General features: G+C 35.2%; 1 protein-coding gene across 1 annotated transcript in view; it reads right to left on the bottom strand.

Annotated features, from left to right (window-relative positions):
* The window catches only part of TBC1D5 (TBC1 domain family member 5), a 578,427-nt gene that overhangs the window by 108,630 nt on the left and 444,963 nt on the right, over positions 1-24,834 (bottom strand). The window contains exons 19-20 of the mRNA XM_074269720.1: positions 14,193-14,335; positions 2,374-2,480 (exon numbers count right to left, since the gene is read on the bottom strand). Coding sequence (XP_074125821.1) covers positions 2,374-2,480; positions 14,193-14,335 — 250 coding nt within the window. The remainder of the gene's footprint in view (positions 1-2,373; positions 2,481-14,192; positions 14,336-24,834) is intronic.

Raw genomic sequence — 24,834 nt, 5'->3', positions numbered from 1 at the left:
GAAAAACTTGAGTTAAAATCCAGTCTCAGATCCTTGCTATGGGAGTCTGGGAAAGTCACTTAACTGAACATTGCATCAGGTTTCTTTTCTGTAAAATAGGGATGATATCACCTGCTTTCAGGGTTCATGTGAAGGTAAAAATGAAATGACATTTGTAAAATGCTTTGCAAACCTTAAAGCTCTATAAAAATGCTAGCTAGTTATTAATTTTTTTTTCTAAATTACCCTTTTTTTCCTTGTATTTTCCTTTAAGTTAAGGTAAACATCTTGCACTTGGATGGTATATACTACAGAGCTAGAAAAATTTCACCATCAAATCAATTCTGTTAAGAATGATCACATTCTACTTTAAATATAAATGGATAACTTATCCATTCTGTGGATATTATTAGTCTGATGAATTTTCTGGTACTAGGTACTATTTAGTGAATGTTTATAATAGGTTATGTTCCTAATATAGGCATGGAAACTAAGTACCTCCCTCACCATTTTAACTTTTGGGTACCATATTATGGCATGGTTTATTTTTATTTTTATCACCATTACACCATCAGTGATTCATGAACATCATGCAATGGACTGACTTTCAGAGCCATTTAAATCTGTTTCATTTTACCTAATTACCTGGACATCCCCTAAAGCTTATAGAAGCTTTGACTTTAATGCTTAAGGTCTTACATTCTGTAATACTACTGAGTATTTTGGTTCAATATCTGAGATGTTCTTATTTGAATATGAATGAAGGAATTCCCTTTGTTAACAGGATGAATTTTTTTTTTCAGTTAAAGGAAGATATAATTGTACTTTGTTTAGTTACTTCCTTTAGATTTTGCATTATTATCCTCTGTCATAATATGTACGCTATTTCTGTGCTCAAGAAAAGTATTCTATTAAAGCCACAGAAACATGAAAAAGCACCTGGCTTAACTAATAATACCGATGGACCCATGCAGCATCCTGCAATAAGGCGAGTGACTCATGGGAAGTGATTCTAAAGAACAAATTATCAAGAGAGATATGGTTTTAGAGAAGATACTTTTTCCCCTCCTGAATTAAATAATAATAATAATAATAAAAAGACCCAACTACATAGGTAGGACTTATAATTTGGTGGTTTCACACCGAGTCTCTCTACTTTAATTTTCCTTTTACAACTATGTATTAATGTTGTTGCCTGTAACCAAAATATAGGAAAATAAATTTGTCACTAATATCATAGGCTAAACCTAAATCTTTCAATGATTACACACATTTCTTATATAACAGAGAAACAATGGATTATATTTCTGATGTTCAAAGAAATTTCTGTGTGTAAAAGAAATGATGCAAAAATATACATTTCTACAGAAAACTGCGACAGGTACAAGGAGACAATGTTCTTGAATCCATAAAAGAATGAATGGAGGAATGAAGCAAGGACAGGAGCCGGCTAGTGATGAAAGCTATCTTGTAAAGGACGCTGAACTTTGAGGCCAGGGTAGCTCAGAGACGGCTTTGGCAGCATAACCAACTGACAGACTGACTCTAAGACAATTCCAAAGCTGCCAGCACAACTGTTTTGGGGGGTCTGCCAAAGATCCAAAGGCTGCGATTATCATCCAATGCCTGGCACCCTTGATTTCGTTTTTGAGCACACACTCTCTCTCTCTGTCTCTCTCTCTCTCCCCCTCTCTCTTCTTCCAATATTTTTGTTTGGCTCAAAAACAGTAAGGATTCACAGATTTTTTTTTAAGATCATTAAATGTTCTTATTTTCAAGAAATATAACATTAGTTGTAAAAGTGCACACTTCTTCTATGAAGTGTAAAAGGAAATTTCTGTGCAACGCTATCATTTTTCATAGGGCAAATCTGCTCTGGAGCCTGTTTAAATATCCATCTGAAATACTGCTAACGCTAAGATTTAGAACAGCATAATCTTTGGATTAAATAAATGCAGGGTTTTAGTATCTAGTAAATGCAAATAGTGAGTGATGGTCTGTTTTCCAGATAGAGTTTGCTGGTCTCCCGATTGCCCTCCAGGCTCTACTTTGGCACATGGTCCCCTGTGAGGGACGCCAAAGATGAGCTGTGGCTGCATGGGGAAGTCATTGGGAGCGATCTGTTTGAGTTAGCAGCCCTGCACAATGGCACAACCAGGCCCTTTGGAGGAACCAGAGGCTCATTCTTCCGTTTCACACAACACCCTTCAATACAATTAACCGTGGCGTCTTTGCTCTGTGAAGCCACTGACAGCTTCTCTTTTTGGTCTACAAACTTAGATAAATGCTCCTGACCAACTCCGGAATAAACTTGATAGGAATTCTCTATATTCTGTGAAAATGAGGTCCTCTCCCCCCAAACCAGAAACAGCGGTTTTTCCCTGGAAGACTTACCTTTGGGTCTCGAAGGAAAAGGGCCCTGAGGATAAGTGAATGTACATCTCCGATTGGTGGGTAATGCATCAGTAGTCCCAGGCAGGTTTGATAGTTACTGGAAATCACTAAAAAAAGGCAAAAAAAGCAATTGAATATATTCTGATGAAAGTTCTTTTTTTTTGGTATCATTGAATTTATAAAATCTGACTTAGAGTTAAAGAAAATAAAGGCAACCTTCAAAGATCATTTAATGCTTTTGTTTGTTTGTTTTTTTCAAGCCTTAAGTCTGTCCTCTCTAGGGGCAATCTGAGAAGCAGGAGCCAGGAGGACCTGGGTTCAAGTCATGTCTCTAGCTCTGCATTGGTATGATCCTCGGTGATTCACTGAGCCTCTGTCTTCTGGGCATCTTGCTAAAACTCTAAGTTGCAAAGAAGGTGCCAAGCTGCACTGGAAGAGGGAGTTCTTCCGTAAGGACCCCCCAACATTGAGGAAATCACACATCAAGTCCTTTCTCAGGCCCTTCAGTATTTATTCAAGCAGCACTTTGAACTGATGATATGGCTTTTAATATTCTTTACTTATAATAATGGCCAAAGATCTGATTTTAGGGTGTGGCAGGGATATGCACCCATTTCAAACAATAAAACTGACATAAATTTGTTACTCCTTCTCTACTTTTTGCGCTTTATATCTCCAGTTTTGCTACTTACAGAATTCTACTTAAAGCCATAAGAACATGGACCTATTAAAATGTCTCCTCAAATTATTTGTTTTTTTCCTGGCAAACAGGAGATTTAAATGAATATCAATGTGATATTTCTTATAGAATCTGAATGTAATAACAGTTTATGTTTTAAGTCTAACTGCCTATGAGATTGTCATTTTTGTTAAAATCAATCTAATTATGAGTGCAATTATTAAATACATCTTTTTAGGCAGGTCTATATAAACTACTCCATTTCTTCTGCACCATCTAAATTCAGGCCATCCATCTGCTGCGGCTGTCAAAGCAGAGCCTATTAATGATGCTTGTTTTGTGTAGTATACAGGCTGCCTCCAACAATACTAATTGTAAAGAAACTTTGCAGTTACTTTTGTTACAACACAGTCCTTTTCATCAATCAAAAGAGTTAGTTGGAAAAAAAAATTTTTTGAAGGCATAGAAAATAACAGCGAGTCAATAGGATCAGTCCAAATTGCAAAAATAAACAATTGCCTCATGGCTCCGGAGACATTCTGGATTCTGAGCCTTCCCCCTCACGTTGGAAGCATCATCTCTTGCTGTACCTTCTTTCACCCTCCCCCATGAGGATTATGGGGAAAGGATGCAGGACTGGGCAAAATGAATAATTATAATCTGTGCAGGGAACCACTTTATCATCTTCATTTCCGTTGCTGATCCGACAGCTTGTAATTTCATACATCTGCTTTCATTTGTAAAGCACTCACTTATCCTACTCCTTCTTTATCTGTTCTGCGTTTTCTTTTCTCATTCTTTTGTTTTTCTTGTTCATATTCTGATACCTGGTTCCCCTCCCCCATCCCCCCAAAGTCACAAAGCTTGCATACTAAGATTGGCAAAGGGTTTTCACTCACATTTTTCTCACACAGCTATTATATTGCACCAAATAGACATATATGCATAGATATGTACACATACCAGAAATAATCAAACTCATAAATCAGAAAATTACTTTTTAAAAACTGTTCAACTGTTCAAAATTAGAAACTGGTCAGACCCAAATGGCTATCCTCCTAATGTAGTTTAATCTGTCCATTTTTCAGTCATGTAAAATGGACTAACGTGAATGAAGAAAAAATCCTGCAATGTAGGCTTGTGGACAGTAAATAATTAAAATATGCCAGTAGAAATAAGGATTGATATAATCTGTTTAGATATGCCAGACCTTCATTCAATAAATATTGAGAATCTACTACGTGCAGGAAAATACAGATTTACCTGTTTCAATATACTTTGAACTTTTAAAAGATCTTTAATTACTTTAATTCTTACAAGTACAAAACAGCCTAACAAACAAGGACAATTTTAAGTGAGATCAGAGAGAGTGGAAGTGAAATGAATCTGATATGAAGACAACAGAATTTTCGGTCATCATTGGGCTCTCAGAAGGAAGTATAAAATAGGATCACATCCTCTGCCATACCACAACATTTTTTTTTTCTTTTTGTTGTCCGAATAGCCTAACACTTTTGAAAGACCAAGTCCTTAAGAATTTTTGTCACTGGCTACTGATGCGATAACTCTCTTCTCTTAGTGCTTGTCAATCAGCCTCCTGAATTCCCTCCTAAAAGCAAGTCAGGTAAAGATTCTCATCAACCTGTTCAAGTCTCTGACAGGTCCTGTATTTAGATATTTATTTTTAAGAATCTGTTTTACTAAACAAACCAAGTCTTTCATAAAAAGAATGACAAATTTCAGCTTTCACATCTCAAACTAAGGCTGCCTGGATCTTTTTAGTTAGGGAATGCCATTCTCCTCTCTGTCCCTCCCTGCCAATCTGTATTAAAAAATAAAAACTGTACCAAGGAATTCTTTTCATCAGATTTTCCCTCTTATCTTAAAATATAGGGTAACACTCTCACCTTTATCTTGCTGGCTAAATATATAGATGTGTGTGTGTGTGTGTGTGTGTGTGTATCTATCTATGTATGTAACTAACTCGTATGTAACTAGGCCTAACTTGTGGCCTGTGTCACAAAGAAGACTAACATATCTGTCTGTATGTCACTGTGTTGTTGACCAAGTAAAGATAACTTTTTTTTTTCATTTTGTTATTAAAATACAAGGGAAAAAACCCTTGACACTACATTTATAACCTCATGATAAGTCTGTGTAAATTTGCCTTCTGAAGTACAAGGTGAGACTGATTTTTGTATATGGCTTATGGAAATTGATGTCATTACATTACAGTCACACCTCATATGTTAAAGTGGCGCTAAATAACTCATCAAAGGGCAATCATTTCATTCACCCGTCATTTTTTCAGAACATGTCTATAACTCTTTCGGGGGACGCGCTCCAAGCTGAAAGAGCCAAAGCGCAGAGAAAGCCTCACATACGTGACTGATGTCATCACAACAAGTCTCGGAGGGAGACGCTACAGGTGATGAGGAGGAAACCGAGACGGAGACAAAGGGTAGGAGGCAAGCCCAGATGGATTGTTCTTTCGGTGACACTGTCCCTGTCTGGTCCCCTCTGGACACTGACAGCAGCACTGCTCCGGGATATGGGTGTTTAACAGACAGCAGAGCTTAGTCCAAGATTCCCCATGATCCTGAGCTGTGAGTGCATTCTTCCTGCACTCTTTAACCAGAATGAACTGTTGTGATATTAAAAGGAAAAGAAGCTCTTGGGGGGGGGGTGGGGGGGGGGTGTGACTGTGTACTTGGATGTAAGAAGCACATAATCAAGTGGCTAATTTGTTCAGAATCATTATAATGCAAATGGGACTTTGGTGGCAAATCCCTACTCTGCCACTTGTTACCTTTGTGACCTCCATGTGACTCAGTTTCCTCATCTGAAAAATGCAGTAGTTGGAGAAGCTCTGAAATTTGTTCTTGGTTAAATCTATGTTGTTATGAGACCACTTTGAGTTACTTTTCATTTGTTTTCATCTGCTTCTTAGAGTTCATATTGTATCCTGACAGCCCATCACAAAAACTGATGCACAGTAGGTCAGTCAGAGGAGTCAGGAAGCATTTAGTAAGTCCCTCTATGCACCAGGCACCATGCTATGTGCTGAAGATACAAAGAAAAGTAAGAGAGTTTTTGTTCTCAGTTTAAAGAGAAGACAACATGCAAACACCTATATGCAAACAAAATATATGCAGGACAGATAATTTGGAGATAATTTGGAGATAATCAGCCCAGGGAAGGCCATAGCTTTAAGGGGTATTAGGAAAGGCTTCTTACAAAAGAGGAGATTTAAGCTGAGATTGAAGGAAACCAGGAGGGAGAGAGCAGGAGGGGAAGCATCCCAAGAAGCCTGGGTGACAGAGAACGTGTGCCTGGCACTGACAGATGGAGGCCAATATTACTGGCCTGCAGAGTACAGGGGACTTAGGAAGATGAACAAAGACTCCAGGGAGAAGGTGGGGGGGGGCGCGGTTAGGAAGGGCTTGGGCACATAACAAGTCGGGAAGGAAGGTATTGAAATCATGTTTCACTTTATAACATTTTAACCAAATAAGGCTTTCAAAATTTGAGTGGCAAGGACTGTTTAAAAAGATTAAAGATTCTGTTCTATATCTATTTTTTCATTGGAAAAAGATACTCTCATTAAATTATACAATATTCCAAAGGGAAAAGAGAAAAGCTACAATGGTCTCCATCTAATAAAATATCTAGAAGATGTAAACTAGGGTAAAGAAAATTCTGGCCCTAAGAGAAACCGGTTACTACCTTAAAACAAAAGAACATGATAGCAAGAGCTGATTTCTCAAAGCTAGGATAAAAGTAATACAGTTAAAAATATGTTTGTCATAAAAAACTTGGACCACAAGAAATGATGGGCCAGTAATTTTCTTTGTGAAGCTGAATCTAAGTGAGTCACAAACCAAATTTCATTCTTCAGCTATAATGAATGTCCAAGGTAAAAGCACCTTAACCATCAGGGCTAAAATGTGAATATTGAATTGGGAGAAAAATATGAAACACTAAACAATAATATACACAGGGAATGGAATTTTAAAGAGGATTGTAAGTTATAAAATTGTTTAAAAGATGTTTAAATTGTAAGGTTCTTCTTCTATCTTTCATATAAAAGGTCACAGGAAAGAGAAAACAATATGGCAAATCTGCCCATAAAGAAGGAGCCAAATTAACTGTGCTAAATCAATGGACCAGGATACCCGAACCAGAGAGAGATAGAAAACTAAATGGCAACAATACTAATGAATATTTATGCAAAAATATTAAATATTAATATCAATGATGGGTTACAGTTTCAATATCTTTAAAAAATTAGTCATGTTGATCAAATTTTATTTATAGTGAATATAAGGTTAATTCACCATTAGGAAAACCATCATCATAATTATGTGAATCAAAATAATGTTATTATTATATAAACATGGCAAAACCTTTGATAAAATACATGTTTTAAAAAATTTTTAAAAAAAGGAATTAAAGAATCTTCCCTATGTGAATAAAAATATTTAAATAAAGAACTAGCATTAGATATAAAAGAATAATGATGGGGACTTTACTAATAAGGGATAAAGTAAGTATGCTTGATGTCTTTATTATGATTTGATGAAGGGCTAGAATCGCTAACAATAACAAAAGATAATAAAAACAAAATTAGCTCAAAGAGAAGAAGAAAAGATTAAATGAGACAATAAGCTTAGTAAAGCAAACAAGACAGACAACAAATCCATGAAAATTGTCAGTTTTTTTTAGGGCTGTATAGCAAAATTCAGGAGGAAGAGAAATTCCATGTATTTCTAATAAATCAAATATCTTGGAGTTAACCAACCAAGACATCCAGAACTTATCTAAATATAATTAACAAACAACTTTTATACAAGAAAAGCCAAGAGTCATTGGAAAAATATTGAGTATTCATATCTAAACTGTGCCAATAAAGTAAAAGATTGTTAAAATTACACCTAATTTTATTGATACTTTGAATCCACTTACCAAAGACATTTTATAGAGTTAGACAAAATTTAAAAATTCTTAGGTCAGGAATTTCAAGGGACATGGTGCAAAAAAAAATTGAGAAGGAGCTAGGGACGATCTTATTTCAGATCTATTACAAAAACTTTATTAAAACCCTCTGACACTGGAAAAAAATAGAAAATTGATTGGGTGAACAGATTATATGAGCCAGATCAAAATAAAAATAGATAGGAAAAACATTTTGAACTTAACTATTATTGGGGAAAAGAGCCTTTGGAAGGAAAAGAATTGTGAAAACTGAAAATCTAGCTGACAGAAAGTAATTTTAAAACAGCATCTTATACTATATATCATGATAAAGTCCAAATGGATTAACAATCAAAATATAAAAAATTCTGCCAGAGAAAAACATAAGAAACAAATAGTTGAAAAATTTTCAAATTATGAGTACAAGACAAAGCCCTAATCTGGAAAATAGGTTATAAGATGTCATAATAGGTAAAATATGCAACTTTAAAAGCTTTTACATCAATAAGCACCACTGCTCAGAAGAAAAAATATATTAAAAAAATAACTTGATATGAAATATCTTTGATATTTCTGATATCAAATATCAGAAATTGTCTGATATCTAAAATTCAAAGAAAACAACAAAGACCAAGAAGATTAAGGGTCACTCCTTAATTTAAAAAGGAGTCAAAAGAAAAGAACAAAAGATAAGGCAGAATTTATGACTTAATTGGGTGAGGTTTCCCTGTAACAGTCGAATGCAATTCAGTTAGCAACTGAAATGAATTTATTTTTGACAGACTGACCTGATGCTGAACATGCTCTTAACAAGAAAATGAAAGAACAAAACCAGAAATCTTAGTGTAGGCCATAGAGATAATGGCACAACTTCAACATGGCTCCAGGCTCAAGGCAAAATTTCAAACCAAAAAGCAAATAATAAGAATCTCTTTCTCTCTCTGTATGTATGTACGTATGTATGTGTGTGTGTCTGTATGTATATATACATATATATATATAAAAATCTGTATATATATATATATATATATATATATATATATATATATATATATATAAAATCTGTATATATAGATATATATATCTGTAGATCAAAGCAGAAATGGGAATGGATGAGAAGATTTCAGTGAAAAGCTCTATAAGCTGAAAGTGCTCTAGAAACTCAAATGATATGATGAGTTCATCTAACAATGTAAGAAATTTCTCACTGACCAAAAGAGACGTGTGAAAAACCAGATCTAAAAATTAAATGGATAATTTATCATTCCTAAAAAATTTGATAAATTGCTAAAGTATCTGTTTGTCTTATAGCATTTTAGCTTCATATTTAAATAGTAAAATAAAAGTATGCACATCATATAATAATGCTACTGAAAAATGTTATTCCATGTACAAAATGTGCAATTTAAAACATCAACTAAAATTTAAAAAAAAAAAAAAAAGCTGTCTGAAAAATCCACACACTTAAAAGTATACCTGTAATAATTTAGTACTATGGAAATGACATATTAATATGACTGCTCTGGACATGAATATTTTCTCTAGAATCTGATTACCTCTCATCTTGTTTCTTTAATAGATTTTAAGCTTCAATTTGTTCTTTTTCTTAAAACTTAGCACTGATGAAATAGGCATGTAAATGTTTAAGGTATTTTATTAATGAGCCCAACATAGCACTTTTGATTACAATCCAGATATGGACCAAGATTTAGAAAAGCAGATATTTTTCATAGACTTATATGACAATAATTGAAATATATTTTTTACCTGAAAAAAGTACCCCAAAATGCACTAAATTGAGAATAAAGATACGTGGGATTGAATCCTGGCTGTGGAGTTGTGGATATCAATGAACACTTTTGAGTTTGCTTTTGCAACTGTAGAATATGGTAGGAGGATGCTAAAGGTCAGTGTCCTACAACTGGGGAATATGGAATCACAAAGTACTCTTCACATACACAGACTAGAATTGTCACCACTATCCTAGGAGGTAATTAGTTCAGGAATCAGTCTCTTCATTTCAGACATTCAGGAGGCTAACCATTCCATGATGATCCAAACCATTTCCTCTAGCTCATTTAAAAAATTTTTGGGTCCTTTTTCATTCAACCATCTTTTGGTAAACTGAACTAAAACACTCTCTTACACATTCTTTTTATTCTGTTTATAAACTTATATGCTAAGTCTCCAGGAGAAATTATCTTCTTAGTCCTTCCTCCATAAAATGTTGAATTAAAGATATATTTCATACAAATTTAAGGTGATTATTTTTCTATTTCTATCTGAGAAAAGAAAGGCAGGTCAGAACTGACTGGCAAATATATTTTAAATGTTGTTTTCTATTTTTTTTCCCTTGGTGGTCACTTGAATTAAATGATGAAATATGAAAATTATAAGATAATTTAGGATAATATATTATAAAGATTCTTTTAAAATAAATTTACTCAATACAAAAAATATGAGGCTTTTATTGGGATTTCTGTTTTTTTTTTTTAAATTTCAATATCCTGATTCTATTTGTCTATATATATATTTTTTAAAGACTGGATAGATTGAAGCTGACAAGTAATATGGACACTGAAGATGCCTACATAAACGGAAAATTTAAGAACTTTTGGTCCTTTTTTGTTATTCCTATATACCTATAATTTTGTCTTAGTCTGGATACTCTTCTCCCATGAAAGACTGGCCTCCACTTGATAGTCTCCACAAATCTTTGCCACTTAAAAAAAATTCATCTGGTGATTGTGAAGTCTCTTAAAATAGTCTCATTCTGACAGGTTTATAAGATATAATCATGTCTCATATTAAAAATATTCAGACATGTCTAATATGCAAAGATATTCATTCAATATTATCTTTATCACTAGTCTTGCTAGCTGTCATCAGCTCTCCTAATACAAAATATCTGATGAGGCTCCTGGTCAAAGGAATCTTGTCAAGAAATCTAGGTGGTTAAATATTTAATCAGTTGTCCAAAGAAGCAGATCCTAGATAAGCTATGTTATACTGTTAAATTAACATTATTATTTTATTTACCTGAATACTATATAATTATTGCTCCCAAATATGTAGCCCTAAATTCTAGGAAAACTTGAGAAAAATCAAGCATTAACTGGTTCAGGATGAGAGAAAAAGTTCATAGGAAAATAAGTTTATAAATGAAGTTCCTGAATTCTATGTTGCTACATCTACTGAATAATGGTGAGCTCCTTGCTATTATGTTTGAATCAGTTATAATTCAAGATGAGAACTAAAATTGAATCCAGCTCCTTGGTCCCTAGTACTATATGGCTCTTTCCACCATATCATGCCTCTCTGTCTCCAGAGCAAATGGTGAAAGGGAGAGTCAATAGAACACTGAGAGAAGAACAGTGGCCTGGCCTCTGAGGACTTAAGTTCTGAGATTTTGGGTTCCGAGGCCTTGGGTTCTGAGAGCTTAGGTTTCGAGGGCTTGAGTTCCTAGGCCTTGTATTCCACTCTAAACTTGACATTTCCTGTGGGGTCTTTGGCAAGACTGTTCAAGGAAGGAAACATGGCCTCTGATTGTCCTTCCAGCTCCAGAGATTTGAAGAACCACCTGATCTCAGGAGTTAATAGCAGCAGCATAACTGTAATAATATAATTATTCAATAAGGAAGTAGGGATTCACATTCCAGTTCTGCCACCAATGGGCCATGGCTTTAGAAAAACTGTGTCAACTAATACATTGTTGGTGGAGCTGTGAAAGAATCCAACCATTCTGGAGAGCAATTTGGAACTATGCCCAAAAAGTTATAAAACTGTGCATACCCTTTGACCCAGCATTGCTGTTATTGGGCTTATATCCCAAAAAAATACTGAGGAGGGGAAAGGGACCTGTATGTGCCAAAATGTTTGTGGCAGCTCTTTTTGTTGTAGCTAGAAACTGGAAAATGAATGGATGTCCATCAGTTGGAGAATGGCTGGGTAAATTATGGTATATGAAGGTTATGGAATATTATTGCTCTGTAAGAAATGACCAGCAGGAGGAATACAGAGAGGCCTGGAGAGACTTACATCAAGTGATGCTGAGTGAAATGAATAGAACCAGAAGATCGCTGTACACTTCAACAACAATACTGTATGAGGATGTATTCTGATGGAAGTGGAAATCTTCAACATAAAGAAGATCCAACTCACTTCCAGTTGATCAATGATGGACAGAAACAACTACACCCAGAGAAGGAACACTGGGAAGTGAATGTAAATTGTTAGCACTACTGTCTATCTACCCAGGTTACTTATACCTTCAGAATCTAATACTTAATGTGCAACAAGAAAATGGGATTTACACACATATATTGTATCTAGGTCATATTGTAACACCTGTAAAATATATGGGATTGCTTGTCATCAAGGGGAGGGAGTGGAGGGAGGGAGGGGATAATTTGGAAAAATGAATACAAGGGATAATGTTATAAAAAAAAATTACTCATGCATATATAATGTCAAAAAAATTTATAAATAAAATTTAAAAAAAAAACTGTGTCAAATTACTGAGCACATTTTTCTTTTCTTCAAAAATAGGGAAATAAGACTAGAAATCCTTCAAATTCTTTCCAGTTTAAAAAATCAACTAACTATTCAGGAACTTATTTCAAATGGAATATAAATTAATAAAACAAAGAAAAACAGTCACAGGCCATAAAATCAGGAGACTAATTAAAAGAAGCAGTTGTGAAATTTGTAATTAAGAAATGACAAAGAATGAAGATATCTGACAAAGATTTCCAAAATTCGGAATAAATTTCAATAGCACTATGATTCATTTTGTGAACATAATAACCAACAGTATGATAACCAACATTTCCTGAAAAAATGTCCCTGGACATTAATTACTTTTCTTTTTTATATTTTACAAGAATATAATTTTTTAAAATGAGAGATGGGTTTATATTGAATATCCTAAGACGTATGACTTTACAAATATTTTCTGTTATTCCTTTATTCTTTGGTAAATTTTGCCTGACAAATAAGAATTCTAGGTCGATCTTTTTCATTAGCCTGACAAAGCTTGAATTAGTTAAACTTCAAAGACCAGCACAAAATTTATTTTGCATGAAGAATGTGCTGAACTGTAGACTTAAAAAACCCAAAATTCATTTAAATAAATGTTTGCCAAATGAAATAGATTTTGACTTCCATTTTTAATGGTTATTAGTGTTCCTCAAAGCATACTAATCAATCAGTCTATATTGGACAATTTTATTTTTAGCCTGGGTCTCTGATTTCTTTGGTGCTGATACCAATGCAGAATAGCTCTTTATGCACCTTATGAGGGGGCATTGGAAAGTTTAATAGCTAGATCACAGAGTAAGTGTATGTCATAAACAGGTCATGCCTTTGAGTCTTCTTAAATCAGAGCCCAATTTTAATCTATCCAAAAAATCTCTTTCCAGCACTGGGGACTCTCTCAAGAAATTGGACATTTTTAATTGGAGTTCTTTTGCTCCCTTTCTTGGTTTTCTCAAGAAATTACTTTTTGTAATTCTCATCAATTCCTTTTCTTTTTAATCTCATTTTGTGAGTGATTATCATTACTATCTAGGAAACAACCCCTTTGGGAGAAATTTTAAGGACACTCTGAAAGTTTTGGAGGTAAAAGACTGACATGATAACTCAAGATAGGATACATGGATTTCCCATCAATCAAAGACTACAAAAGTTTAACTTGGGAGATAGGAGGGTCTACTCTGATGGGGGTTTACAGCGTTGAACAATAACAGCAAAAAGACAAGCCTCAGAGCCTCAAATTCTCATTGTTAATAAGTCAGTACTATAAACAATTTTCCAGCTTTGTAGAAGATACTTCCTATTTGTCAGAAGGTGGAGCTCTGTACATGTATGTCTTACTCTCTTTTGTGTATGTGATTCAACACTCTCTGAGCTAAACCAAAGGTTGTATTCTCTAGAAACCTGGCTCAGAAAATATTTGAAATCTCTCACACTACCTACTGCAATATAGACATACTGGCTAATAAAAATTATATTTAGTATGTTCAGCTAAAATTCCAATCAATTTTTGATCACACAATTTTAGGCATATTTAGTCAGATATTTAAAGACAGCGAATGTTTAAAAAAAAAGAAAAATAACTAAAAAGAGACCAATTTATTCTAGTGCAGACGAGGTAATTTATACTCACATGCATCACGAATATATAGCAACATAGCTACAAAAACATAGTCCACTAAGCCCAGATTGATGCTGTCTGCAAATAAAGCATCCCAGACAACCAGAAGATCTTGAAGAGGGAATTCCCGTCCAAAAAGCAATCGGACCCATCGCCTAGAAATAAAACAAACAAAAAACCCTAAGAAAATTTTAATTACCAGAACAATATGAGGCATTAGTGGATTTAATAAAAGAAAAGAAAAAATGAGATCTAGTTAACAGAATAAAAAATGTAGAGGATACTTTAATGAAAACACATTTTAAGTTTTAGGTTTTCAAATTAATTTTGTGATTTCAGAGATAGATCCTAATTTTTAAATTTTATTAGTATGTGCAGAACAAATAGCTTCAAAAATATAAAGCATTGAAAGGGGGTAAAATGCCATATTCAGTGTAAATAAAGGTGTAAGAGAAATTAAACAATCTAGCAGAACACTTTAATCTTTTTTTCTGATTTGCCTCATATGATTCTGAAAGTTGAAATTCGTATAAAGTATATTTCTCTTTTAATTGACGATACACGACGTACAGTACTATTGGATTCTTATTTTGTAAAGCAGACTAAAATCCTTTCTTACACAATTACATTCTGGTCTTCTAGAAGAAAATTGGTTTTCTTATGGAATCATATACATGTCTTTCAAATTTAAAATTTTTTAGGTAAGTAGGAATTAAAAAAAAAAAACTTCCAATGTCTGCTTTTGTTAGCATTTAATATAGATGCATTTTCAAATATAGCTATATCATTCATTCACTTTCATCCAATAAGGATCTATTAGCACCTATCAATCAATCAACCTACAAATGTGTATTAAACGGCTACTATGTCCCAGGCCATATGTTACATGTTGAGGATACAAAGACAAAAAAAAAAAAAAAAGTAGTGTAAGTCCATGTCCTCAGAGAACATGCATTATACTGGGAGAGGCATAACCCTTCCAAAGTGACATCCTCAGGGAGGACAAAAACAGCTCCCTGCTGGGGGGAGGGGGAAGGTGGCTCTGGAGCAGCACCCAAGCAACTGAGGGATTCTCTTAGAATGGGGAGAACCAGGGCAATCTAGGCAGTGACAAGAAATACATTTATGTTCCAGGACCAGCAAGCAGGGTAGTTCAGCTGGAATAGATTGCTTATAAAGGGAAGGGGTATAATACACCTGAAAAAGGAAATTGGGGGAGACTGTGGAGGGTCTTAAACTTGTTGGGCAAGCTTCTGAAACAGGGGAGTAATAAAGTCAGATTTGTATGCTAGGAATATCATGTTGCCAGCTATGTATGGAGAGGATGAAATGGAGACCCAACAGCCTGATGGTCCGGAGACTGATGAAGATAGTCCTGTAGTGGTCCATGACAGATAAAATGGAGGCCTCAATAACAACAACTTGTTGATACAGTAAAGCAATTTGGAATTATGCCCCAAAGTTATTAAATTGTACCTATGCGCCTTCTGATCCAGCACAAAATACCATTGGGTCTATGCCCCAAAGAGATCAAAGAAGGAAGAAAAAGCCTCAGAAGTACAAAAATATTTATATCAGAGCTTTTGGGCAAAGAAGGGGAAACCGAGAGGGAGCAACAAGGAATGACTGAAAAAAGTTGTGGTATGTATTGTGATGGTATGCAATTGTGTAGTAAAAAAGGATAAAGAGGGATGGTTTCAGATAAACTTAGGAAGGCTGAGTGAGGTGAGCAGAACTAATAACAAAGACAGACAACTTTGAAAAGCTTAGAAAGTCTGATCAGCACAATGATCCACCATGATTCCAGAGAAGCCTTGATGAAGTCCATTATCTCAGAATACAGACTGAAAGTTTTTTTTTTTTTTTTAAGACATGCCCAATGTAGGAATATGTTTTGCTTGACCATACATGCTAGAAATAGAGGTTTCCCACCTCAATCCTGGGAGAGAGGAGGAAGAGAAAAGAAGAAATGGTAGACCTTTGTTGATTAGAAAACAAAATTTAATTTGAAAAAAGAAAACAAAAGAATATGTAGCCATGTGAGTAAATAAAAAGAGATGAACACAAACCATATTGCAAAGGAAGAGTTGACAGAATTTGCCAACTGAAAATAAGGGGTAAGAAAGAGGGAAGATTTGAGGATAGATAGCTAAATAAGGCATTTATTAAGTATTTACCATGTACTAAGCACTGAGCTAAGGGCTGAGGATAAAAAAATACAAGCAAGGACTGTTCTTGCTCTCAAGAAACTGACATTGTAAAGGAACTAGAAGAGGAAGGGAGGATTGGTGGTGAATATGTTCTGGGAACATGGTATGGAAATGGCCTGAAAGTGCAGCAGGTGCTTGTATTAGGGCAAGGGAAATCCAAGGGAAAGAAAAGATGTTCTGAATGGACTGCTCAGTTTCAAACCTGGATGACTAGAAGGGACGTCAGGAAAAGGGGAGGAAGATTTGGGGGAAAGGTAACAGGTTATATTTGGGACATTTTGAGTTTGATTTGTCTATAAGAAACCCATTTAATAATATTTATCAGGGAGGCAGAGACACAGCCCTGGAATTCTGAATCAGAAAATGGGACTGAATGTATACATTTGTGAGTCATCAGAATAGAGAACATATAAAGAGAGAAGAAAACTAGTGAGAATCTTGGCTACCTCCATGCATAAAAGTGGAACGAGGTTGATGATTTTGTGACTAGACACATATTAGAACTAGGACAGAGTACTATCGGTCTAATTTCTTAGTGCTACCTTCTCTTCTGACTTGTAGTCTCTGATCACCAAATGCTTAATGGGCAACTTGAAGTGGGTGTCCTATAGACTTCTAAAATCCAATATATCCAAAATACAACTCATCAAATCTTCCTCTTGCCATGCCCCACCTCTCCCTTCTTCCCAATTTTTTTATTGCCATATCCATGATTCCAGTTACTGAAGCTCCCAACTTTGTTGTCATCCTTGAGTCCTCACTTGGACTCATAACACATAACCTGCCTGACTGCCAAGTCTTATCATTTCTACCTTTGTGACATTTCTCCTATTTATCCCCTTCTCTCTACTCACACAGCTGCCCCTGATACAGATCCCTGTCACCTCATGGCTCCACTACTCCAACAGTTTCTGATTGGTGTCTCCCTATTTTCAATTCACCTTCCATTCTGTTATCAAAGTGTAGTTCTGACCCTCCTGCTAAATAAACTTTCGTGGCTGCCTGTGACTTCTAAGAAGGACAGAATCTTGTTTTGTTCTTAAAGAACTCCACATCCTGCTTTTTTATTCAGCATGTGCCTGGGACATTCCATCTCCTGAATCTATAACTTTATTGATTGTCCCCCAAATGTTCTCAAAGGCCACTTTCTTCAGGAGGCTCTTCTGGGGGCACTCTTGCTAGGGCCTTCCTTCAGGGATCACCTTTCATCTAGCCCACATCTTGAACATATCCATGAATCTGCAGGATGCCTCCCCTGTTATTCTTGCCTTTTTTTTTTTTTTTTTTTTCTCATCTCCGGCTCTTAAGAGAGTACCTGGTGCTTAATAAATGCTTGGTGACTTACTGATGTTGTGAAGAGGTAAAGGAGTAAGTAAAGAGAAAAGGTCACTGGAGTTAAGTGGCAAAGCTGATGGTCATATGGGAGTAGGAAAATAGAGCCATGAGCATAGACTACTTTCTTCTTAGGAATCTGGCCAAGAAACGAAGGATAGGACTAAAGAGTGTGGGAAGATCAAGTGAAGATTTCTTTAAAAAATGGGGGAGATCTGGGTGTTTGTAGGTAAAAGATGAATCAGTTGATAAGGAGATTAAAAATTAGGAAGGAAATGGGGAACCTCCCTGGAGGAGTTAGAAGAGAATGGGAGTAAGGGTACAAGTAGAGCGGCTGTTATTTACAAAGACAGTGTCCATTTCTTCCTCTAAAATTGTATCAAAGGAGAAGAAACAAAGGTGATATTGAGATTCATAGTACTGAGATGGGAAGAGGAACCTTATAATAGAGGGATGTGTAATCCTTATGAATACCCTCAGTACAACATTATGTAATTAATAATTAAATTTTAGTTTCAGAGAAGTAACTCTGACACAGTAAAGAATAGTTATTGCTTTTGATGGTACAAGTCTATGTGGCACCAGACTACTAAGCAGGTGTTGTAAAGTCCAGGCTAGCTCCCAGGAGGCCTCAGGAATAGCCGGAGTCAGGATGAGCAAAAGTCCTTGGTCTTTAGTGGGAGAACTGAAGGAGATGGACAAACTGCCACAGGCTCACCACCAACCTCCCTTCTCATAGTCCTGCAGCAAAGTGAAGTCCTCTGCCTCTCACCTCACCCTTTAATTCTTACCTACAATTATCTGTATACACCAAACATCCAGCACTGAACAGTGAGAAAGGCCATTTTTCTAAACATATGCTAATAGAATCATTGTCCAATAATAGGTAATTGGTCTTAAGTGCTCAGTTGTCTTATTCAAGCACACCTTTTAAGAGTTTCAGCCCTTTACAAAGTGTGTTTCCAACATTGTGTCCCTACTATCTCACCCATTTGCCTCCATAAATGGCAAGAAAATTAAAACAGCCTAACAGTAACTTTATAAAACATAGAGTAGGGAGGACACAAAGTAAGAGAGAAAAACTCCTGAATATGAACTTTGAGAAATGGATTCACTCCAGAACTATCATGTTCTGGCTCTCTGTCCTTGGCTGGGTGATGCTAGTCAAAATGTTTCACCTCTCTAACCTACTATACAGCGGAGAAATATATCTCTTACTTACTTCCCATGGGTACAATTAGAATCAATTAAAATATTGTGAATTGCCTTTGTAAACTATTATTGAGTGAGCATGGTGCAATGGAATAAGGAGTTAGACAGCCTGGTTTCAAATCCCTACTCTGCCATTTAATACTTCTGTGATCTTAGGGAGGTCATGTAACATTACTGTTTCTCAATTTCCTCATATGTAAAATTAATGGATCAAATGCAATGATTTCTAGGGTCCCTTATAACTTTCAAAATTTCATGGTCCTATGCATTATATAAATGTCAAGTATGGAAATGATGATCACCAATGCTTTTATTATAAATCATAATCATTTAATAATGAAGGCTCAATATGAGAAATTTTAGAAATCATCCACAATTTTAGAAAAAGAAAAAATAGCTTGATCTCATTAATGAAATAGTACCATGATATCTATACAATTAAATTTTTTTAAAAAATCACCTTTTCAATAACCAATATGATTTTGTACCTTGATATTCCAAATGACGTAAGTCTAGAAGTAATGACATTAATTTCTCGTGATGTTTTTGGAAGCTCAGAGAGTGGCAATTAAGGGATCAATGTGAAGACAATTGATTTTTAGGGTCAGAGTGAGAGGTAATCAGGACTAAGACTAGGGTGGTAGGTCTATAAATGAAAAGGGAATGGATAGATTGTGGAGATAGAATGAACATTTGCAAGTGATTGGATATGAGCAAACAATGGGAATGAAGAGCTAAAAATGACAGTAAGATTGCAAATCTGGGTGACTAGAAAGATGAAAGATCATATCCTGATCTCCAAGAAAAGATGATTAGAGCTGGAGGTCTTATTTTATATATCATAAAACCATAGGTTTAGAGTTCAAAGGGATCTTAGAGACCATGTAATCCAATTGCTTTATTTTACAAATGCGGAAACAAAACCCAGAGAGAAGACTTATCCCCTTTAGACTCTTACATCTTTGAGATGCTGAATGGTATTATTTGAATTAAAATGTTTATTCCAGCTGGTAGCCACATATATTAGTCAAGTAAATAAAATAACCCTATTTTCAAGAAGTTTGCATTTTACTTGAGGGAATACAGGAGACTTGACCTTACCATATCTTACATTACATTGCAAAATACGCTAATTTTTTTAACTACATAAAAAATAAAAAGTATGTTATGGGACTAGATAAGCAATATCTTCCTTCCTAAAGTTCAGGTGTGTCCACATCACTTCCCTAGTCTATAAATTTTAATGGCTCAATATCACCTCTAGAGTCAAATATAAATCCTTTGCTTGGGATTGAAAGTCCTTCATAATTGTTTTTGCTTTTTCTAAGTTTCTTGTTTCATATCTTACTGCATACCATTTGATCCAGCGACAGGCCGCCTTGCTGTTCCATCTCCCAATTGGGCAATTTCACAGCTGTCCACCATCCCTGAAATGTTCTCTCTCCTCCTCTCTACCTCCTGTCTTCTTCTAGGTCTTAGCTAAAATTCTACTTTCAACCTTCTACAGGAAGTCTTTACCAATCTCTCCTTAATCTAGTATCTTTATTCTGTTGATTATTCACCATTTATCCTATCTATAGCTTCATATTTTACAACACCAAGATACTTTAGATCAAGAAAGTTTGCCAAAGACTAGCTGAAGGTCCCACAGCTTATACTTTGGCAGAACTTTGATTAGAATTATTTTCCAAGAAGAAGTCAGTATCTCTTTTTCACCATATTACTCCTGTCAGTCACAACCAGCATCCTGTGCTTCTGTGGCTGGTGTGTGTGTGTGCACATGTGTGTGATTTTGAATTTACTCCTACAAATTTCATCCACTTCCACTCAAGTTCTTTTCTTAACCCTTTAGTGAGAGAGTGTGTGGAGGAGGCCCAGTATTCTGGAGGCTCTATATATCAGGGGAAATACAAACTCCAGCAAATTCTCCTTTGGAAACTCCATTGAATTTGGCTCAACATGAACAAAGTTGATAATATGAAATAATCTGCTAAATGCAGGGTATATACCCTTACCTTTATATTATCTCGACTCCTTGAGACAATACCACCAAATCCACCAAATATTTAGAGAATTTATATTTCATTTGAATCATTTTCTGTGCATATTTATAGACTACTCGATGACTGTACATAATTTACTCTATTTCTATAGATTTTACTTTCCAAATTAGATTTCTGAATTCCTTGAAAGCCAGCATCACATCCTCTATTTTATCTGGGACCCCTGAAATTTCTGGTCAAGTACATTCAATATAGCAAGTATTCTGTTTTTTTGGTTTATGGCTTAACTATCTTGAGTCTGGAAACAAAAGTGTAACTTTTGGAAATGCCAGAATTGATTTTGCTTGTTGTACTTCAAAATAACTCAGCATGATGTAGTGGAACAGGCACTGGGCTTGGAAACCAGGCTTCAAATCCTGGCTCTGACTTTTACTAGCTAAGTTACCAAGAACAAATCAGAGACTCGGATTCTTCATCTGTAAACTGTGAAATGGTTGAGGAGAGAATTCAAGGCACACCTAAAAATGTTATAAATCTGAGCTGATTTTAAAAGTAAAAACTTTAAGACTTATAAGTGCTTGAGCACTACTTACTTATGTTATATTTCATGTAAAGCAAAAAAATTCTTGGAAAATTATTAATCATTTCTACAAAAAAGATTACTGTCTTGAAGAAAAAATATCATTTCTTTTCTTGTATCACAAATATTAGGAATAATAATTAAGGTACAATTCTCAGAACATAGGAGGATTATGGCATTATTAATAAAAACAACAATGTTGCTACCAATATAATAATAAATTCTTTTCAGCTGGAATTAATTTTAAATAAACATTTTTCTTTCCTACTTTGCAATTTCTTCATAGAGCTAATAATCCAAGAAAAAATTCTAAGATTCCATTTTCTATGAAATGAATTAAAGAAAAGAATAATTTCAGTTGAGCTTTTGCATTCATAGAAAGGAAAACTTTATTTTAAGGAGTGAAGTTATATGTAGGAGTTTAGTCCTACAATTAACAAGCTTTTATTGCAGTTAAAAATATTTAGTGAGAGTTTAAGTTACACTTAATGATAGCATTAAACCCTTTTCTTTCTAGATAGCTGTGGTTTAATTATTGCTCTATACTATTAATCTTGCTTTACATCTGTTACACCTGCAGACTGTAATGCTCCTAACAGTGTACATTTTATCACTCATGATAATACAATAATTCATATTTTACCAGATCTACTTAGTAATTAAATCTGCACAAACAAAAAAGACCATCAGAGGTTTTAAAGCAGTGATAAACCACCCAAAGATAGTACCACTTCCATGCCTATCACTATCTAAGATTTTTCTATAATTAAACTTTAATGCTCAGGGAATCAGTAACTGCTAAATGATGTTACTGGTTACTGAATGTCCTAAAGAAATACCAATGGAAATCACTTTTTGTCAAATAATTAATGACTGAGTTTGAGTGAGGTCCAAATGACTCAATCCAATTTTAGCAAGGCACTTTCAAGATGGTGGGGATATAAAGATCAGAAATAATTCTTGCCCTTGACAAGCCTGGACTTTATTAGGAAAGATGAACTATACCAATCAATTAATAGGTTTTAAGGTAGAATTCATTAGGGTCATAAAATGCTATAAAAACAAGGAACAGGAGAGAACTTTCAGCTGGAAAGATCCAGAATGGTTAATGGAGAAGTTGGCTTTGAGCTGGGATTTGAAAGAAGAAAATTATTTCAATAGATAGAAAAGTGTAGGGAATATATTCTAATTATTGAGGAAAACCTGAGCAAATGAAGGGAGGTAGGAGACTCTGATGGAAATGGGAAAGACCAGTCTAATTTGGCTGGACTTTAGAGGGCATGAAAGGGGATATAGAATATGGTTAGAAAAAACAATGGAGCAAGATTGTGGCAAGTCCCAAAGGCCACACTGTGCATTACAGGGTATGTCTATCCATTACATTCATTCAGTCAACCCTTCTAGTATCGAGGTAGACACTTGGAGTGTGAGCTCCTTCAGAAGCAGGAGCTGGATGGATGGGCTAACATGTTACAACATTTACATAGATGAGAATGGAAGAGGAGTACACACTAAATAAATACAGAAGTGATTTTGTCAGATCTTGCCTGTGGAAGATCATTCTGGTAGCTATGCAAAGTATTGATAAGGAGGCAGGCATACAGGGAAGTCTATTGCTAAGCTCTGAGAACCTTCAAATGAGAGGTCATCAAAGCCAGAATTGGGGTGATAGAAATATTTTACTTTAGTGATATGTGTATCAAAAATTAAAACATGAAATGATTCATTTTAAATTTACTGAATATATATTTGATTCTTTGTTTTTACTCCTACTCCAATGAGCTATGGGTACAACTATGACAGAAAAGGTATGTCAGGAAAGTACTGGAGTAGTGGTCACCAAGCATGTGGAACACAAATGATCCACACAAAAACCCCATGCAATTTCTATTCTCATGCAATTTTTGAAGCAAATAAACTAAATGCCATCTCAGTACCAGGAAATGAAATCTACTGTCTGTCAAAACTGTGTCATCAGCACCAGGGAGAATGTAAGGTGCCCAGAATGAAGGCTAGGATGTCTCATGGACCTTTTGGCAGGAGCTCTCTTCCTCTCATGCTGGATTGTTCTGTATTAAGCTCTCTTAAAATTCTCCCTTTTAGTGATCCCTATGTGGAAATATTCTAAAAATTAAATATAATTAAATATTACAGTCATTGTAATCAGGGTCACAAAGTGTTCCCATTTTTAGTTCCAGCTGCTCTGGAGAGAAAAACCAGGGGATAGAGGAACCAAAATAAATTATTTTGTTCCAGTTTCACATTTATTTATTATTAATCTCAAGGCTCTTCAAAATATAAGCTTCTGGAAGATGTTTAACCTGCTTGATATATTCCTCCCCCCACCCTTCAGCTAATTATTTCCATTAAGTCCTTTTAAAACCACTCATGTTGGATCCTGTGGAGAGCAATATGAATTCCTTAAACTTATCAAATTATTTCAAAGAAAATATTCCAACTGTAAGTTTGTTACTGTTTTAAAAATAGTTCCCTCCCCTCCAAGTCAAGAATTAATAATTTTGCGATTTTAACCCTGCTTTTTTTTGGGGGGGTGGGGAGGAAGGGGGTGTGAATGTACAAAACTAATTTGATTTTGTATGTTATTAAGAATGCTAAAAATGCATCTTTGTTTTGGGAGCAATTTGCTGTTTACTTAAGAGGGCAATATCTGTTTATTAAGGAAGGTTTCTTATTCAAAAAAAAAAAAAAAAAGATTCTAATAATTATCACCCATTCCAGCTGCAATGAATCCTCTTTGGCAAGTGACTGAAACTGCTTTGGTAGAGTAATTGCCAGGTTCTTTCTGTGGAAAGTCTACAAGGAAGTCTGGCCTTGGATGCTCAATTTTTGGGTAAATCCTTAGGAAATTTATGAAACTAAAATGAAATTCATTGTGGGATATCATTATAAAAGCCCCTGATTATTTCTAAATACTCTTTAATTCTTGGACATTTTAACTCCTCTGTTCTTTCAGAGTTCATGTCTGTGAATTCTGGGGAGATTGGTGATTTGTAAACTGCTGAGCACATTATTAATGGATCATCATTAAAAATATAGAGTTCACTAATCCAAGCATGGGTGATTATATCAGTGTGGGTGCTCTTTCCTCCCACACAGCCCAGAAGAAGGAGCAGAGTTTTAATGAGATGGCGCTGTAAAATTCATCCTCTGGCCACCCTTCTGGTAGTCCCCCTTCTCGGCCTAGATCCCCGGTACAGGGGGCTCTTTACCTGAAGCCAGAATTCCTCCTCTCACCAACTTTGCCAATTCTACCATTCCAATATACTTCCCCAAGCACCACCCTGGCTCGGGCCTGG

Source organism: Sminthopsis crassicaudata, chromosome 5 (assembly GCF_048593235.1).
Source record: "Sminthopsis crassicaudata isolate SCR6 chromosome 5, ASM4859323v1, whole genome shotgun sequence".
Taxonomy (NCBI): domain Eukaryota; kingdom Metazoa; phylum Chordata; class Mammalia; order Dasyuromorphia; family Dasyuridae; genus Sminthopsis; species Sminthopsis crassicaudata.
This window is presented reverse-complemented; position numbering and strand designations above follow the sequence as displayed.